The sequence below is a fragment of the Arabidopsis lyrata genome, assembly GCF_000004255.2.
Source record: "Arabidopsis lyrata subsp. lyrata unplaced genomic scaffold ARALYscaffold_3, whole genome shotgun sequence".
NCBI lineage: Eukaryota > Viridiplantae > Streptophyta > Magnoliopsida > Brassicales > Brassicaceae > Arabidopsis > Arabidopsis lyrata.
In genome coordinates this window covers 15,230,562-15,249,500 of record NW_003302553.1, presented here as the reverse complement: position 1 = coordinate 15,249,500, position 18,939 = coordinate 15,230,562, and the positions used below count along the sequence as shown (strand labels likewise).

Sequence of the window (18,939 nt, the reverse complement as noted above, 5' to 3'; positions counted from 1 at the left end):
CCCTGGATATGACGCACCAAGATGGGTCATGTATTGATCAATGGACACACCATTAACCAAACCAGTGGATATTACACACCATTGACGAAAAATGAAAAGTCACTCTCAAAGATTCCAAAAATATCACAAAGGCTTATTCTTTATTCATGACATGAGCCTCATTATATATATGGAATACATCCAAAACATCCATAATAATAGCTTAACAGGCAGAGCATCTAGGGAGATGAAATTCAAACTCTAAAGTGCATGTAAGAGAGAAAAATCGAAAAAATTAAATGCAGTCTTCGCCATGGACGAAAATTGATCTTCCTTGATTGTTTTTGGGCTGAATCCACTTTGATGGGCTTCTCTCATGGACCAAGATTATAGAACAACTCATTTTGTAGCTTAGTTCATTCTGGTCTCGTCGAAAATCTTAATTGAATGCGCGCAGGTTCGAATCTGGTAAACTGGAGAATATATGATTTGTAAATTGAATAACTCCTTCGTTTGATCTTCTTTTGCTTTGATTCTTCTTCGAGGGGTTCCGTAATTGAGCAGAGCACATTTTCCAAGTGGTTTCGTGAATTTATTTCTCGTCATTGAGAAGATACGATTGAAGCAATGAACACATGTCCTGCTGCTTCCTATTATCATATCATACTCTCCCTCTTAAAAAAAGGATTTATCCTCAAATACGGATTATCTTCTTTTTGATATTTTTTTTGATGAAAATAAATAGATGAAATAAAATAGAAAAAAAGAAGATAAAGAACAGAAGATAATTGATGAGGACATCGAGACTATCCTAACTAACTCAGAGGAAGAAGCCAACAACAACACAACCATGGTTCAAGCACCAAGGACAAGATCAGGAACCAAACGCTTAAGGGAACAATTCAACAAGTCCATTGAAAGCTTGATTACACTCATAGAGCAAGAGGAACTCGAAGGAAGGTCATTCACTAAGGATATTATCCGAGAGACGCCTATTGAGCCTCATATCAATCCAAACGTTTCAAAAGCTCAAGACTTGGAGAATGAACAAGACAACAACTATTTTGAGCATGGAACATCCCAAGAAACCGAGATCATCAAAGATAAAGCTTGTGTGCAACTCAAGACTCAAACAGCTTCATTTCTACCGATTTTACAAGGAATAAAGGAACCCGCTCTTTTCATCATTTCCAAAATCATTCAATGAAGGGCTAGAGCGTGCATGGGCAATATTTCCGAGGTAAGTGTTTGAATTCAAATAATAAATCGTTCTTCTCTTGTTTTGTAGGAATAAGACCGTTGGGTTTTTATTGAGTCTTTTATTTGTCTCAGGTCCTAATTTCGAGTCTGTTGTTTTGCAAGTTTAGTCCTTTTTATTTGCAAGTTTAGTCCTATTATTATGTAATAATTTCGACCCTAGAAGGTCCCCAGCTGCTGGACTATTATATAAAGTCCCTTCTCAGCTATGTATCTTTAACAAGTTTTATGAAATAAATTGAGAGTTTTCTTAGGTCAACTTCTGAGATAGAAGCAACCACGTTCTCCTTCTTCTTGTGTGAGAATCCTTGAAGATTGAGTCCAGACTCATCATAGATCCTTTCACAGATCTGTGTGGCGTCACTCACTCCACCCATCTACTCATCTCCATCTCTATTGAATCTGTTGAGAGTGACTTCAGTCCAGCAACTGATTCTCTACCATTCCGCTTCTATTCCATCCTCCACTCACTTGGATCTGTTGAGAGAGACTTTACTCCAGCAACAGTTTCACCATCTTCCACCTTTTGTTTTAGCTCTAGTAGACTCCACTCTGCGTCAGGTCGAGCTAGTCGGTCGAGCTAGTTGGTCGAGTCAATCAATCTGCAGGATCGTGCCTGTATCATCTGGTATCAGAGCTAAAACGCTCCAAATAAGGTTTTGTCTTTTCGTTTTTGTTCCAGTTCGTTTCGACTTCTTTCCTTTGTTAGATCTGTTCGTTTCTGCTCTATTGTGATTGTTCACGTTCTAAAAAGGAAACCCCATAAAAACCACGCTTAGATCTGATCATTTGATTGTTTAAAACCGTTCATATCCTAGATCTGTCTGTTTTGAGATTTAGACCGTTCAACTTCCCGCGCACTTGATCTATTTGTTCTTTGAGACAGAAAACGCTTTCAATCATGGAGGGACAAGGAGGAGATGTGAACGTGGCTCAGTTACTTGCAAACATCCAAACTCAACTCCAGAATCTTGTTGATCGCATAAATCGGATTGAACAGCCCCCACCTGCACCTAGAGCACATGTTGCTGCTGCACCAAGAGACAACCAAGAGTATGATGTTGAAGATCTGTTTGATTCTGAAGAAGAACAACGTGATCTTAACCACAACCTGAGACCAAGGAGACAGTACCATAGAGGAAGAGGAAGAGATGAAGGCAACCGGAGAGAAGGAGGCCATGATCTCAAACTCAAGGCTCCAACTTTTGCTGGAAAGGTTAATCCTGATGCATACCTTGATTGGGAGAGACGTATGGAGTATATCTTTGGCTACTACAACTATTCAGATCAAAGGAAGATAGCCCTAGCTGCTGCTCAACTCACTGATAATGCCTTAACTTGGTGGGATAGAGATGTATCCGAAAGGAGGAGGCACATACATGTACCAATCACTACTTGGGAAGACATGAGGTTTCAGCTAAGGAAGAGATATGTCCCAGTCTACTACCACCGTGAGCTGCAGAAGAAGTTCAGAAAGCTCACTCAAGGAACCAAATCTGTGGAAGAATACTATGAGGAGTTTGAATCACTTAAGAACATATTGGAAGTAGAAGAATCTGATGAGAACCTGATGGCACAGTTTCTGGATGGACTTCATGATCGGATTGCTAGGAAGGTAGAAAGACAGACCTATCATGATATGGATGAGTTGCTACACATAGCAGTTCAGGCTGAGCAATACATCAAGAGAAAGACTGCTTCAAGCAACCGCAGCAAGGCCCCTTGGACCCCACAGCCTCAAAAAGCTCTAGAAAAAGGAAAACCTAACGATGTGGATCCAAAATTCAAAAAGACTATGCCGGAAACATCAAAAGGAGTCAGACCTGAACAAGGTAAGCCTAATAATCAAAGAGCTCGTGATATTACTTGTTTTAAATGTCAGGTAAAAGGACACTATGCAAGGGAGCCGGTCTGGAAAGATTTTCTAACTGGGTGAACCATAACAGAGCCGGTCCGGAAAGATTTTCGGAAAATAGTTTACAAAATCCGGCATCTTTCTCGCCTGGTTCTAGATCAATTCTTCCTGCGACGATCTGAAAAGCAGCGAGGTGATTTTTAAGATCTCCTTTACCGTCATAAGTTGGTAACTTAACTTTTCGAGAATCTTTGATTCGAAGGTTCGAGATTTTCGAGGTAAAGGGTGTTCGACGAGTTTCTTCGATTACTCGATCGATCTCAGGCGCCGAACTGGTCGCCTGATGAAATTTCGACTTCATTTCCTTAAGCTCTTGACGAACTTTAATGAAATCGTCTGATTGGGTGACATCAAGGTCTTCCATAAGGAATCCGTCTTCAATAGGAAGGTTTCCCTGAGCCTGGGGAATTTGTTCCCCGGTTGGGTTAGTCGCATCCCCTACGGCTGCATGGTTGCTAGTATTAGCAGGTTGGCCTCCTGGAGGGGTTTGAGTAATCCCAGGAGTCGCGAATAACCTGCACTGAAGCGTAGTTGTTCGCACTGAGGACAAATTATCTAGACGGCTCGAAACAGCGTTCTGCGCGTTTGACAAATTTGTCTGGGTGGTTCGAACACTTGTTAAGGTTTGCTCGATTGAGTTTAACCTTTCACCAAAAGCGGTGTTGGTAGTAACAAGTGTACCCATTTGATTGGTCAGATCGCTCAATGCTTGCTGATCAGCCATAGTTACTTGGTTGGGAAAGAAGGATTTTGAGATTAAAGAGTTTTGCGGTAACTCCCCACAGACGGCGCCAAAATGTGGATGTAGGATTCACACTCGATTTTCTTTAAGTATTTTTGTGGAGAAAAACTCTTGTTAAATCAGGAAGTAAATACCAGAATTTGAAATGGACAACAACCAAGAAAAGGAGTAAAGAAATTTGTCGAAAGATGAATTACAAAATGCCTTGCGAAAAATAGTAAAGAGAGAAAAATGTATTGTATTGCTTAGAAGTAATGAATAATCAGATTCCCCCCAAACAGATGCGTTTGAGGTTGTTTTTATAGAGAAAACATGATCAATGCGGTCATTTACTGCTCATAATTGCATTGATCCGCATTAATCATGTAAGTTACATTTTGACCGAAAAGGCTTGAATTTGAACTATCTTTGGGCTTCGCGTGGATCTTCCGAACTCTTTCTTGTTGCCTCCGAACTCCTGCGTCTTGACGCTACCGCGAGCCTCGAACAATATTCTCCTCGCTTCGGCCTTTCTCTATGCGAACTGTATGTTGAAATAAGAGCGAACTCCGTACTGGTAAAGATCGAACTCTTTTTATAAACTGAATCGAACTCCCGACTGGTTAAGCTCGATTCTCATAATAAAATATCTTTAATTCCAAGGGGATTATTATGTAATAATGACGTGGACAGATCCAAGTGGATCCTACCGAAAATGTGTGGGATCCGACCCCAACACAGTGAACAAGGTAGAGTAAATGAACCGGGATCTCCTAGCTTCTTCGGTATGATCTTCTTTTGTATGATAGCACTGCACTCATAACTCAACACAACCATTCCTTGTACTTCCTGAATTCTCTCCATTATCATGTCTTTCAAATACTTGTGAGAATCCGGTATCAGCATGAAAGCGTCAATGAGAGGCATCTTTACTTCTATCTCCTTGATGTGTCTAGCAAACATTGCTCTGTACTTCTCAATGATATCCTTCTTGAATTTTCCAGGAAATGGTATTTTGGGCTTGTAGGGTGGTGGAACGAAAGCTTTCCTTTTACTCTTATCAACAACAGGTTTCTCGATCTAAGGATCTTTAGCTTGATCACTAGGGACAGTATCTTGGTCAAGCTTAGTTGTGTCTTCGACTTGAGTCTCATTCTGAATGAAATCCTCCCCTTCTTGAATCTCACTGTCCTCAGTGACAGGTGCTAGGGTAGGTCGAGCTTGCAGCTCTCGACCACTGCGTAGTTAAATTGCATTAGCATATTCCTTCGGGTTCTGAATAGCTTTCCCGGGTAGTTATCCGGGATTCTTAGGTGCAAAAGTAGAAGCAGCTTGGCTCTCCATGTACTTCATCTTGGAGTTTAGAGTCTCAAACTTGATATTGAGATCATTGTAGGAGCAGTCTACTTTGTTGTGAATCTCAGCCATTTTCTTATCAAGAACCTTAGCACCAGTTGCTTGACCTTGCAAAATCTGCTGAAGCATCTGTTTCATGTCTTGATCTTGTGCAGGTGGAGCTTGCTGTGGTTGCTGTGCAAAAACAGGAGGTGGATTCTATTGTTGATAACCTCCACTGAACTGCTGCTTTGGGACGAATCCTGGATTGTATTGAACGAAAGGCTTGGATTGATTCTGTTGCTGGTTGGGGTAAACCTAATCTTGTGGGTTGGCAACATTCATACTCCGGTAGGATAGATTCGGATGTGCAGACTTGTAGGGGTTGTAGCCCTTGTTGTAACCACCTTGGTTCTGTATGTAGCTGACTTCCTCTGCTTGAGTAGTCTCCCCTTCTTGAAGTTGATAGTGCTCTTCTTCATTGATGTAGTGGACTTGTTTCTGTTGAGTCAGCAGAAGCTTATCCAGCTTATCGTTGAGAGCCTTGATCTCCTTACTATGCTTGGCATCCGAATCACCAATAGCTCTGTTGGAGCGATCAAAGTCTTCATTATAATTACCGTCGGACTGAGCTAAGTTCTCAGCCAATTCCCAACCTTCTTCTACATCCTTATTCGAGAAATTCCCATTAGATCCAGTGTCAAGCAACATTCTGATATTGGGCAGAGCTCCTCTGTAGAGTGTACTAAGCGAAGAAGCTTTACTGAAACCGTGATGTGGACACTGTGTAGTGTAGCCTTTGAATCTCTCACAGGCCTCACAAAAGGATTCAGACTGTTTCTAGGTGAAACTGGAGATTTCATTTCTTAGCCTTGCAGTTCTTGAATTTGAGAAGAACTTTACTAAGAAGGCCTTCTTACAATCGTCCCAAGATGCTATGGAGTCAGGAGGTAGTGTCTTCTCCCATTGGTGTGCTTTGTCTCCCAGCGAGAAGGGAAATAGGCGCAGCTTGAAACCGTCCTCCCTAACACCATTGATCTTGGTGAGGCTGCAGAGCTTGTCAAAGTTATCCAAGTGGTCTAAGGGATCCTCCATAGGCAACCCATGAAACTTGTTTCCTTGTATCATTGAGATCAATCCACTCTTGATCTTGAAATTGTTATTCTGGACAGGAGGTGGAATGATTCCCTGTCGCTGTTGATGGTTTCTTGGTGCATCACCAGCACCAATATTCCTTGGTATCCCAACTCCCTAATTGTCTTGGTCTTGTGGTTCCATAGCAACTGGATTGTGCTGTTCACATCCGTCTCTGTCTCTACGCTCTCTCAACTCACGAGCTAACCGATTGATGTTGTCTTTGTAGCTGATGAGATTGTCTGAGCCTTTAGAATGAGTTTGCATGCACGTCTGGAGTATGGACTCGAGCTAGTGCCTGGAACACAAAAACACTACAAGAAAACATGGATTTAGCGACTACACTAATAGTAACAAAATCGTCGCTAAATTAATATGTCGCATAACAGTCGCTATTTGGCGACTAATAGGCGACCATTATTTGCAGTCGCTATTCAGTCGTCACACAGTCGCTAAGTTTGCGACTCTTTTGGCGACTGTTTTGTGACGAATCTAGCGACTGTTATGTCACTACATGGCGACTATTTTCTAAATGTTTTGGTAACTGAATTGATACTACTTTGCGACTGATTATTATCGACTTAGAATGCTAATTTTGGAAGAATAAATTGTTGCTAATTTGATTGTTATTACCAATTTATAAGCAAAAAGACTTCTATTTAAAACATAAGAACATTATAAAATAAACCACAACATAAACATACATAAACATAAGAACCAAGTTCAAGTAACCAAACAACTTACACAAGTTTTCAAAGCAACACAAATGTTTTCAAGTTCAGAGAAGGAGGGAAAGTTTAGAGAAGGAGGGACCTATGGTTGTTGAGCAGTAGGAATAGTAGCAGTAGTAGCAGCAGTCGTGGCAGCAGCAGTGGCAGCAGTCGTGGCAGCAGCAGTGGCAGCAGCAGTGGCAGCAGTCGTGGCAGCAGTAGTAGTATCAGTGGCAGCAGATTGAGACTTGAGGAAGGCCATAAACTTTGGGTCAGTCTCGCTCAAATACTTCTTCACCATCGCCAAATGCTTGATCTCAGCTGCTTGCTCAGCTGCGACCCGCAAAGCCTCTGCTTCACGTTCTGCTTGGAGCGCTGCTTGTTCCTCAATCTTCCGGTTAGCATCCTCAAGCTGTGATTGGAGTGTTGTGAAAGAAGAACTGCTTCCTGGGTACTTGCGCTTCCCGTTGATGTAAACCCCGAGGCTGCCAACACCAAAGTATTCTCCTCTGTCGTTTGTGATAGTAGACTGCATACCAAAAGAAAGAGTATTACACAGTTAGACTGCATAACAAAAGCAACCATAAATAACAGACTATTTACCTGAAGGAAGATCTCATCATCCTCCTCTTGAGATAGCTCAGATCGTCGCGAAGTCCCATCTGCTTGTTCATCATTCTCTTGAAGGGCAGCCAACTTAGCTGCCTTGTTCTTGAGATATGTTTCATGGACTTCCTGCGCCTTCCTATCCACAAAAGTCCCATCCTTCTTGGTATGAGTCCTGATGAAAACTTCACCAATAGTAGGAGGTCTTCCCAATTCAACTTCCTGAACAAAGTAAATATATAGGTCTAAGTAATCTAAAACTAAAACAAAGTAAATAGGTCAGAATGTACCATCTCTTGCTCTATTTGTAAAAACGACTTTGGACCAGCAACATGCTTGTGAGGACCAAGACCATTACGGTCAGACATCCTAGCTGCTGATGTGGTTGAACTCTTTGCTAATGCTTCTTTAGTGTCCCAATAGGCACACATCTCTATCCAAAGTTTTGTCTCGATCCAATTTGGCCTCTCTCGTTTTGAACATGCCTTGCTAACCATGTCTTTCATCCGCACCTGACAAATCTTGTAGAATTTAGCTTCAACAACACCTGTCACTGAAGGATGCCAGGTGTGTAGTTTCTACAAAACAAGAGTAGAGTTTGGTGTAAGTGATCAAAAAACAAAACAAAAGTGTAATTACATAAGTATAAGAGGAGACAGAATTTTACCGCGAATTCGAGGAAGTATCTTTCTCTTCTACCAGTAGGAACACAGCTCCAATTGTAATATGGCCCATCAAACTTGTTTGTGAAACATTTAGTGATCTTCCGGGTTAGCTTTCCATTGTCCTTACCAAACCTACAATCAAATAAACCAGTTAGCTTTGATACCATCCATAATCTATAAACAAGTAGACCTAATCAAATACAAACATACTCAAACTCAAATTATACAACCAGACTCTACTTAAGTTATACAAGCAGACCAATAAAGCTAATACTATATACTAACAGACTCTAACTCAAACTATACAAGCAGACCTATATACAAGCAAACCTAACAGACTATAAGACCAAAACATGCAGACCAATAAGAAGACTCTACTTAAGTATTGAAAATGTTTACCAAGCTAACCTATTTACCTAATCTATATACAATCAGACCTATATACAATCAAAATTAAAAATGTTTACCAAGTGGTTTCAGGCTCGAGGTTGGGAGAGATGACGGTGGTGAACTTCTCACGGCCTGGGATGAGAAGTGTAGCATGTAAATCTGCGAGGACATCTTCTGGGAGTGTTGAATCCCTCAACACATCTTCTTCAGATTCACCTTCAGCTTCCTCATCTTCAGATTCCTCGTGTGAGTTTTGAGCCTGAGAACTATGATGCGATACAGAGGCTCGAGGTTGAGGAGAAGGTCTTTGTTGACGAGATGGTATTTGTCGATTTGACGCTGCAGGCTGAGTCGACGCTGGAGGTTGAACCGGCGCAGGAGGTTGAACCGGCGCAGGAGGTTGATTCGACCGAGAAGCTAGACGATGAATAGATCCTACAGAGCCTCGTCCTTGAACAGATCCAGACCCTCGAACTTGAGTAGATCCAGATTCCCGAAATGGATGCGACCCAGAGCCTCGAGGAGAATCATCGCCGGACTGGAACAGCTGCGTCGGAGGAGGATAGTCTCTATGAGTCGGAGGCTGAGACTCTAGGGCTACAGGATTTACCGGACTTTGCTGAGTCTCTGGGGCTTCAGGATTCGCCGGAGTGAAGGTATACTGGCTAGGAAGAGTACTGGGTCTTCGATTTGACGTCCCAGAAGCAGTGGGTCGATTGGCGACAGGTCGATTTGGGGAAACCTTCGGAGCCCTTCCTCTTCCTCCTCTTCCTCTTCCTCTCTTCGGAGCCATCGAGAGAGATTCGAGAGACAATTCGGTCGAGAATCAGGGTTCGTCGCTAGATCGAGAGAATCTAGGGTTTGATTTGGGTGCGAGCAAAACGGGATTAGGGTTTTCTACGAAGGGAGAACGTAGAAAACGTTCATACTTGGGCTCATGGGCTAACGTTACTGGGTTGTTGGGCTTTTGGGCCCAATTTGAATGTCCAACTAGAATTACGCAGTCGCTAATTCGTAGCCACTGAGTCGCTCCAGTTGGCGACTAAATATTCGGTAACTAATCCTTCGCCATATTTAGCGACTATATAACGACAATATAAATCAGTCTCATATTAGATACTAATTAGCGACTATCGTATTTTGGTTCATATTTAGTCGCCAAAACGTAGCTAAACGGTCACTAGATGTAGCGACTGCAAAATTAGTCGCCGAATTAAGTCGCTAATCTCATGTTTTCTTGTAGTGAAACAAGCAGTTGAAGAGAGAAGTTAGTAACCAAAGTAAAAGAAAGAACTTGATCTTAGCAATTCAAAAATCTTGAATGTAACAAGCAGATACCCAAAAAGCAACGGCGCCAAATTGATACTAAGGTTTTTACTATCAATTACCCTAATATACTTTCATGTCATTGCAGTATAAGAGGTTATCAATCCAATCAGGTGCTCTTACTAACAATCAAGATATGCTCAGAAACAACTAAGTCAAGCCAGGCAGGATATTGTTTTGTTATCTAGCAATCCTAAGCGATCATGCATAAACGATAAAACTACAGAACATGAGTGATCATGCATAAAGAGAAATAACTATCAATACTAAACAGTAATAAGCAAGTAAGCAACAGGTAAAGAGATAAGCAAAAAAAAAAAAAAAAAAAGGTCCTTGTTGGGGTCGGATCCCGCACATTTTTGGTAGGATCCACTTAGATCTGTCCACGTCATTATTACATAATAATCCTCTTGGAATTAAAGATATTTTGTTATGAGAATCGATCTTTACCAGTACAGAGTTCGCTCTTATTCAACATACAGTTCGCATAGAGTTTGCATGCACGTCTGGAGTATGGACTCGAGCTAGTGCCTGGAACACAAAAACAAGCTGTTGAAGAGAGAAGTTAGTAACCAAAGTAAAAGAAAGAACTTGATCTTAGCAATTCAAAAATCTTGAATGTAACAAGCAGATACCCAAAAAGCAACGGCGCCAAATTGATACTAAGGTTATTACTATCAATTACCCTAATATACTTTCATGTCATTGCAGTATAAGAGGTTATCAATCCAATCAGGTGCTCTTACTAACAATCAAGATATGCTCAGAAACAACTAAGTCAAGCCAGGCAGGATATTGTTTTGTTATTTAGCAATCCTAAGCGATCATGCATAAACGATAAAACTACAGAACATGAGTGATCATGCATAAAGAGAAATAACTATCAATACTAAACAGCAATAAGCAAGTAAGCAACAGGTAAAGAGATAAGCAAAAAAAAAAAAAAAAAGGTCCTTGTTGGGGTCGGATCCCGCACATTTTTGGTAGGATCCACTTGGATCTGTCCACGTCATTATTACATAATAATCCTCTTGGAATTAAAGATATTTTGTTATGAGAATCGATCTTTACCAGTACAGAGTTCGCTCTTATTCAACATACATTTCGCATAGAGAAAGGCCGAAGCGAGGAGAATATTGTTCGAGGCTCGCGGCAGCGTCAAGACGCGGGAGTTCGGAGTCAACAAGAAAGAGTTCGGAAGATCCACGCGAAGCCCAAGATAGTTCAAATTCAAGCCGTTTCGGTCAAAGTGTAACTTACGTGATTAATGCAGATCAACGTGATTATGAGCAGTAAATGATCGCATTGATCATGTTTTCTCTATAAAAACAACCTCAAACGCATGTGTTTAGGGAGGACGAATCTCATTACTGATTACTTCTAAACAATACAATACATTTTTCGGTCTTTACTATTTTCGCAAGGCATTTTGCACTTCATCTTTCGTCAAATTTCTTTACTCCTTTTCTTGGTTGTTTTCCTTTTCAAATTCTCATATTTATTTCCTGATTTAACAAGAGTTTTTCTCCACAAAAATACTTAAAGATAATCGAGTGTGAATCCTATATCCACAGTCCTGAGGATAGGGTAATCGATTATAGCAGTCTCTTTAGTCTACTTAGGTGATTAACAATCCAAACAGGCTATCCCTAGACAATAGATTCAAATACAAATCATTCCACTCTCGTGACAGAGATCCTCAAGCTAAGTCACTTTCAAACTCAATTCTTATTGATGAAATATAACCTAGCAGGCATTAAGATTCAATCTAATATAGTCAATGAACATTCTAATCATCCAATATCTTGGGCTAGAGTATGTAAATCTCTGGAGTAGTTTGTTCAGACATTTCATCAAAAACCTTGTGGGTGTGGAAATGTCCGAGATCAACTTCCAATTTATCAGAGAGGAAATAGCATTAGGCACTACTAAACCAGAAGGGATTCAAGCAATTCTACACTTAACCACCTAAATAAACTAAGGATTCCACACTTAATCTATCCCATCCTCAAGAACCCTAATCCACTACTCAGACATGCTCAAGAACACAAACCCAGAAATTTGCACGAACCCAGAAATCAATAAAAACTTCATATGTTATAGATCAAGGCAAGATAAACAACTTTGAAGAAGAAAATAATTGCAAAAACTCAAAGGATCAAAAGTAATTTGGATTACAAAAGTTTGTAGAAAATATTGTTCAGAGGCTAAAAACGAGATCCTTTGGGCAAAGCCCTAAGAGGTCTATTTATAGCAAAAGTAGAAAACCCTAGTACACAAAACGACAAAATAAAAAGTTGGTTTAAGGTCTACTCGAGTTGGTACTCGAGTGGCTTGGTCGAGTAGTCTATTCTTCAAAGGTTGCATCTTGCTCGGTTAAGTCTCTCAGGTCCTGTTCGAGTAGGTTAGTCGAATAGGTTGGTCTAGTCTCCATGAAGCTGCTCGAGTACTCTTCTCTAGCACTCGTCGAGTAGGTTGCTCTGGTTCTGCTCGAGTAGGTACTCGAGTGGGTACTCGAGTAGGTTGTTCCATTCTTCATACAGTCTGCTCTGGTGATGCTATCAGGTGAACTCGAGTAGGTACTCGAGTGGGTACTCGAGTACATACTCCTCCACAGCCCTTTAGTACCTAAAAACACCTGATACAACTCCAAAATGCAAGAATGTATGCAACAGAGATGTAGAATGATCCTAAATGCTGAAAGTGAAGCTAAATGATGCAAACTCAGTTTTAAAGACATGAAACTAGACTAAATGAGATGTAAATGCATGGTAAAAACTAGTAAAATATAGACATATCAAGGGTTTGTCCCGAGATATCTCAGTTTTTACCTAGTTTTTACTCTATCTTACCTAAGTCTTTCGCCGCTTTGTTTCTGCAACTTTGTAGTTCGAGTTACTTCCAAGTTATTCAGATTCGGCATTTGATTTCTTCTATCACTCTGTTTCTCTTCTCTTGATTTTTTTAGTTATGCAATTTTCTTTGCTATTCGTGTTCATGTCTTTGAGTAGTGGCCTAGAGTTCTTAAGGATGGAATAGAAGGGTTGTGGGATATATAGTCTTTTAGATGGTTAAGTGCTAGAATTGATTGAATCCCTTCTGGACTAGTTGTGTTTACTGCTTATTTCTGTCTGATCAACTAGAATCTGATCTAAACCATTCCCGCACCCAGAAGGTGTTTGATAGAATGCTTGATTTACTAGTTCTAGAGATTTTCTTCTCTATCCCAAGGGATTGGCCGTCTAGAGCATTTATCGACTTTAATAGGTTGAATCGTATTGCCTGCATAGTTAGATTCCGTTACTGGGAATTAGTCTAGGCTAGCTTTGCTTGAGGATTTCTATCATAGTAGTGAATTGATCTGTTGTTGAACCTGTTGTCTAGGGATAACTTGATTGCGTTTTGTTAACCATCTGAATAGGCTACGGATACCACTCCATTCGATTACCTTATCCTTAGGAATTTCTCGTCTATTTGATTAATCTGTTCATTTACTTGATTATTCGTTTACTTTGTTACTTGTTGCTTAAGTTTTAACAATGTTTCTCTGTGACCACTGGTTTACTCGATCACACCCTCCCTTTTGGCAGTGAGACGGTGTGATCGAGTATAGCAGTCCATTTCTGCAATTTTACTGTTTTCTACATGATCATTTAGAACTGTTAAAAAACCAAACTCATTTCTGCTTGGCTTGACTTAGTGACTCCTGATCACATCTCATCTGTTTGCATCACACTTAAAATGGGTTGATAACCATAAGTACTACAATGACATGATAGTGCTATAGGAATTGAGAAACTAAAAAAAAATTCTACTATCAATGATCGTATCTATATAGTCACAAAACAGAAAAAGAAATCAATATAAGATTTTTTTTGTTTTTTATACGCATAGATCAAACAAGATTAGAGACACACCTGAGATTGTTTTGTACCTAATCAAAGAAAAAGGTGCTAATCAAAACATGAGAATACTCTCGCATATTAAACCAAACAACTACGAAAACCAAAAGCTGTAATAGATCAAACTATAAACCTCGTTTAAAAAACTCATCAACAATTGGCAAAGATCTATGAGATCTTACTTTCCAAGTGACCATAACATAAAAAGGAGAACAAAATATCGATGATGACGCATCATAGAAAGGACCAATTTTGAGGTACAAAAAACACTATAAACCATAATGGCTATGCATAAAAATCAAACCGTGATGTTTGAGTTTCTAGGGAGACCTCCTATATTTATAGGGATTTCTAACATAAAGTTTTAGGGGTTCACATATGACGGTGTAAATTATACCGGGCCATTTTTTAGACAGAAAATAAGCCCAATAGTCAGATTAGGGTTTCTATACGACGACCAAACAAATCCGAGATATTAAAATTTTTAAACCTCGGGTTTTTTTTATTATAAATAATTTGGCAATTTAACTAATTTAATCTCATTAAAGGGGGGGGGGGGTGAGAGCGAACATGAGCACTTTTGACTTCTCCTTTAATATATAAGAAGGGTTTCAAAGTTAGTAACTCACGAGATCGTGACATGATGCGGTCATCAACCCAAGAACCAACCATGGAGAAGATTATGGGCGAGAAACAACAACCCAGGAGCAGCCAAGTGGGATTTTTAACAAAGTTTTATCTACAACTTCGGGCCAAACCAGATTCAGCCTACCCGAGAAGACCCCTGAGCCTTGTTCAGTCCAGACGAAGTCCAAGATCATGTCCTCCGTCCCAGAGAATACTTGGAATACATTCTCAGCTCAAATACCGAGCACCTCGAAGAAGAATCAGCCCAAAAGGAGTTCACACGAACGAGTTATTCAATTTCCCAGCATGCCCGATTTGGACATACATGAAGATATTAATTTTCTAAACCAGATGATTCTCAGCTTGCCTTATTTGGACTCTTGCGGGGTTAGGAGACTCCAAACGTATCATTGGCGCCCAGGAGACGTTTTTCTACTTCTAGAAGCCTCCTACAACACTCTAAGGTGCACCAAGACACACAGGATCAGGCGGATCCTTCCACACCTTCACTTTCCATATCCGGAGCCGAGTTTGCCTTATTCGGACACGAGAGGCATCAATGCAAAACAGATCTTTCCCCAATCACTTATGCGCCTTCTCCAACTTAATGCAGTGAACCTAAACGTCCCAAGGAGCCACCTATACACGCCCAAGCTTTCCAGGCTGAAGACCAACGGCTATTTTCTTACTTGGACGATTTTCTCATTAAATCTCCAACGGCTACTTTGTCATTTAATTTTGCGATTTTATTCTTGTTTTAGACTTCATAACCGTTGTGTAAGAGCTCTATAAAAGCTCAGCTCATTCCTCATTGTAAAAACATCCTTGATCATATTAAAGTAATAAGAACATTTTCTTCTTGTCAAAGTTTGAGTCTCTTAGGCCTATTTCAATCTGCGGATCAAGATTGTTGATAAGTTCAACAACCTTCTTTCGTTCATTGATCGAGTGAGTCGATTAACCCATTGATTGAGCGAGTCAATCATTCTATCTCCACGTCGTTTCCATCCTTCCGCGGGATTAAGCTTGGAATCTCTTGATCATTGAATGATCATAAGTTGGATTGGTTCCAATCTTATATCATGACACGTGTCAAATATTTTGATCTCAGATTTTGCCATGTATCAAATAATTTTTCCTTTCTAATTAATAAAAAGGTAAAAAGATAATTATAAGAAAATTATAAATGGAAACAGTTTTAAAATGTAAACAACTAATTATAAGGAAATTGTTCCTATATTTCCATAAGAGATTTTGCCACCTAGAAACCAAACATTTTGTTTTAAACAACTTAAAAATGGTTAAAAGATAATTATATAAATATTATATATTTAAACAGTTAGATCATAGTAAAAAAACTATACGTATATATAAAGAAATTATACGTATATTTTCTATCAAAATCAAAATTGTAAAATTATACTTAACTTTTTATTTCTAAGTTAGTAATTGTACAAAAAAAAAATTTTAAAATAGAAAAATTATTAAGGAAATTATACAATCAGGTTTCACTACAAGAAAAATGAACATTGATAACACATGACGATAGCTCATTTTCATAATTGCTAAGCACAAAATTAACGAAGTAGAAAGCTAAAATCACTTATGACCGCCAACATTTACCTAAAATTATAGATTTAGCGCCCATAACTTAAAAGAAAAAAAAAAACCTCAAGTCATAATTCATAACCCTTAATTCATCGAAGACAAAAAAAAAGAGAAAAATGTCGGAAAATGCGCGAACTTTCAAATTTGGGACAAAAAAAGCATGAACTTTCGAAATGTCATTTAAATCATAAAGTTTAGTTTGACTTTTGATAAAATGGTTAAGTTTTCGTTGACCTGGCCTTTTGGACATGTCGTTAAATTTCCGTGAACGAGAAGATGGCGGGGTTAACTTTCCGTTAGAAATCTCCGTTGAATTGAAACGACATCGTTTTGAATTGTTCTTATAATTTTATAAAAACGTTTTTTTAATATATACTTCCAATCTAACTATAAATATCACATCAATTCAAAACGACGTCGTTTCGATTCAACGGATATTTCTAACGGAAAGTTAACCCCATCAGGGTCTCGTTAACAGAAATTTAACGATATGCCCGAAATAGCCAAGTCAACGAAAACTTAACCATTTTATCAAAAGTCAAACTAAACTTTATGATTTAAATGATATTTCGAAAGTTCATGTTTTTCTTGTTCCAAATTTGAAAATTCGCGCATTTTTCGACATTTTTCCCCAAAAGTCGTCTCTTCTTCTCTAAGAAAGTTCTCTCATCACTCAGGTCCACCTTGTCACTCATCTCAGCTATTTCTTCCGGCGAGACCAGCCGCCTCCTCCGTCCGTGTACCCGACAAATCGAGATCGATTTCAAGAGATGCAGCTTGTATTTTCCGGTGATGGCTTCAATCGGATCGACTGCCTCCAGCCATTTCACAGCTTGATGCCCGTGCTCTTTCCTCCTCTATTCCCATGTCGTTCTCGATCTATGCGCCGTCTCTGGTGGTTTTGAAAGGGTATCTAGGGTTTTTCTAATTTTGTGTTTATGATTTCATCTCTAACGAAATTGATAGCGCATGCGGCTTGGAAATCTTGTAGAGGAAATCCCCGCTGTTATTTTGCCATTGAAGCAAGCTTCGCACCATTCTTTTTCAAATGTCTGAGCTCTACCAACAGATTAAGGTAATTTTTAGATATCACTTATGGTTTAGCTCTTAATCTCTTATCAGCGTTGCTTGGTGTTGCGACGGGTCTTGACTTAGCTGAGCTTTGTTGTGATGGGTATCCGACTTGGGCGAGAATGGTTTTGTGGGTTATGGCTGAATTTTTTTTGATTGGGTCTGATATTCAAGAACTTATTGGTAAGGCCATTGCTATTAAGAACTTGATTAATGGGATTTTGCCTCATTGGGCTATTAGGAACTAAACACTCAAATTCTCAATCTTTTAATGTGTTAGTTGACCCATTAGCTTTGTTAAATTCTTCCAAAATCTCATCTTTAGACATGAACCTTTTACGTGTCTCTTTGTGTCAATTATTTATATGTTTGTTTTGGAAAAACTTTTGTCTTTTTGTTTGCTGTTCTAATTGCAGTTTGGCTAATCTAATCTATGGATTGTTTGAGTTTTGTGTTGAGTTTGTTGCTCTTGCCTCATTCCTTTCACAAAATGGGATATCTCATTTAACTACTCCACGACATCCGTTTCCTAGTTGTTTCCTTCTTTGTAGGACCTATAACTTGTTGTATACCTCTATATATATTCTCTGTAAATCTCTTTGGTTAAGTAATGAAAAACATTCTTTATAAATTTGTTCATTAGCTATGTTACTTTCATCTTTAAACATGAGTTTTTGTCACTATGTGCATGTCTCCTTTGGTTATTGATTCATATGTGTGTTGTGGCCACAGTTCCGTCTATTTGTTTGTAGTTTTTTTTTTTTATCTAGGTTCTTCAATATCCAGAAGCCAAAAGAGAAAAGCTTCTTTTTAGAGCAAAAGCTTCCTATATTTCATCTCTTTGTCTTTTAACCTCCTTACTATATTTTGTGTTTTCAGTGTTCTCATAATCTCTGTGGTCTGTGGATTTAGTTCTTGTTGTTGTTCAGAAGCTCAAGTTGTTGAGACACGGACTGAGGCTAAGAAGAAACTTGGAGAGAAGTAAAACTGGTTTTGCCTTACCTCTGACTTGAATGTATTGTTTCTATATCAATGTATTGTTTATGTTTTTCAGGAATACGTCGACATTTGATGAACATAAGCCAAAAAGACTTCGAAAGGCAAAGGATACGAAGAAGAGCTCTTCTACCTTAAACATTTTCAAACGACCTCTTACAGGCTTCTTTATATCTTCATGTAATGTTTACCATTACAAAAGTAGTATATATATAGAAGTAAGGATATTAGTTTAACTATTGGACTAAGACTTATGTTATATATGAATTGATGTTTGGTTTATGAAATGATGTTATATCTTTTGGATGTTTATATAAGTACAACTGCATAAAATAAGAGTCATAACATGGGGTTTAACGTCACTTTTTATTAACTCTAACAACTGTCTTCAATATATTAGCGTTGCTTTGCCGACCGTCGTAATAAGGTCCGACGTTAATTTTTTTTACATCGTTTCATAAACCGACGCTATATATAACGTCAGATAAATTACGTAGGTTTTCTAAATATTAACGACGGTGATATTTTGCCTTTTGTCGTTTTTGGAACCGATGCTGTGTTTTTAATTTCCTTTTTATTGGCATTATACTAATTACTTATTAAATAAAAATTGCATAAACAAACATTTTGAAACTATAGTGAGCCATACAAAATTTCTATTGATAAAACTTAAAATTCCACTGTAAATATACAAATG

General features: G+C 39.0%; 3 protein-coding genes across 4 annotated transcripts; 1 reads left to right on the top strand and 2 right to left on the bottom strand.

Annotated features, from left to right (window-relative positions):
- Positions 1-6,710: 6,710 nt before the first annotated feature.
- Positions 6,711-8,046, bottom strand: LOC110230351. The gene is made up of 3 exons (XM_021032986.1): positions 7,948-8,046; positions 7,655-7,879; positions 6,711-7,580 (listed from the first exon to the last, which is right to left on the bottom strand). The coding sequence occupies exons 1-3, from the start codon at positions 8,023-8,025 to the stop codon at positions 7,155-7,157; spliced, it is 729 nt and encodes a 242-aa protein (XP_020888645.1). The 5' UTR covers positions 8,026-8,046; the 3' UTR covers positions 6,711-7,154.
- Positions 8,047-8,785: 739 nt separating this feature from the next.
- LOC9321903 (mediator of RNA polymerase II transcription subunit 29) lies at positions 8,786-9,505 on the bottom strand. Its single transcript, XM_002883719.2, has one exon. The coding sequence runs from the start codon at positions 9,503-9,505 to the stop codon at positions 8,786-8,788; it is 720 nt and encodes a 239-aa protein (XP_002883765.1).
- Positions 9,506-16,780: 7,275 nt separating this feature from the next.
- On the top strand, positions 16,781-18,522 carry LOC9321902. Of its 2 annotated transcripts, none has more exons than XM_021030394.1 (4): positions 16,781-17,084; positions 17,167-17,250; positions 18,159-18,227; positions 18,301-18,522. In XM_021030394.1, the coding sequence occupies exons 1-4, from the start codon at positions 17,041-17,043 to the stop codon at positions 18,476-18,478; spliced, it is 375 nt and encodes a 124-aa protein (XP_020886053.1). In that variant the 5' UTR covers positions 16,781-17,040; the 3' UTR covers positions 18,479-18,522. The 2 variants fall into 2 exon arrangements, with proteins under 2 accessions (XP_020886053.1, XP_020886052.1); XM_021030393.1 differs by having other exon boundaries at positions 16,784-17,084; positions 18,126-18,227.
- Positions 18,523-18,939: the final 417 nt, after the last annotated feature.

What these genes read in the sequence shown, in the direction of transcription:
- LOC110230351 (XM_021032986.1), bottom strand. Translation starts at nt 8,025, where the DNA reads ATGTCTGACCGTAATGGTCTTGGTCCTCACAAGCATGTTGCTGGTCCA. An exon ending in TACAAATAGAGCAAGAGATG is followed by an intron (nt 7,880 to 7,947) that starts GTACATTCTGAC and finishes TACTTTGTTCAG; the next exon opens with GAAGTTGAATTGGGAAGACC. An exon ending in ATGATGAGATCTTCCTTCAG is followed by an intron (nt 7,581 to 7,654) that starts GTAAATAGTCTG and finishes TTTGGTATGCAG; the next exon opens with TCTACTATCACAAACGACAG.
- LOC9321903 (XM_002883719.2), bottom strand. Translation starts at nt 9,505, where the DNA reads ATGGCTCCGAAGAGAGGAAGAGGAAGAGGAGGAAGAGGAAGGGCTCCG.
- LOC9321902 (XM_021030393.1), top strand. Translation starts at nt 17,041, where the DNA reads ATGTCGTTCTCGATCTATGCGCCGTCTCTGGTGGTTTTGAAAGG. An exon ending in AGCTCTACCAACAGATTAAG is followed by an intron (nt 17,251 to 18,125) that starts GTAATTTTTAGA and finishes TTGTGTTTTCAG; the next exon opens with TGTTCTCATAATCTCTGTGG. An exon ending in AAGAAGAAACTTGGAGAGAA is followed by an intron (nt 18,228 to 18,300) that starts GTAAAACTGGTT and finishes TATGTTTTTCAG; the next exon opens with GAATACGTCGACATTTGATG.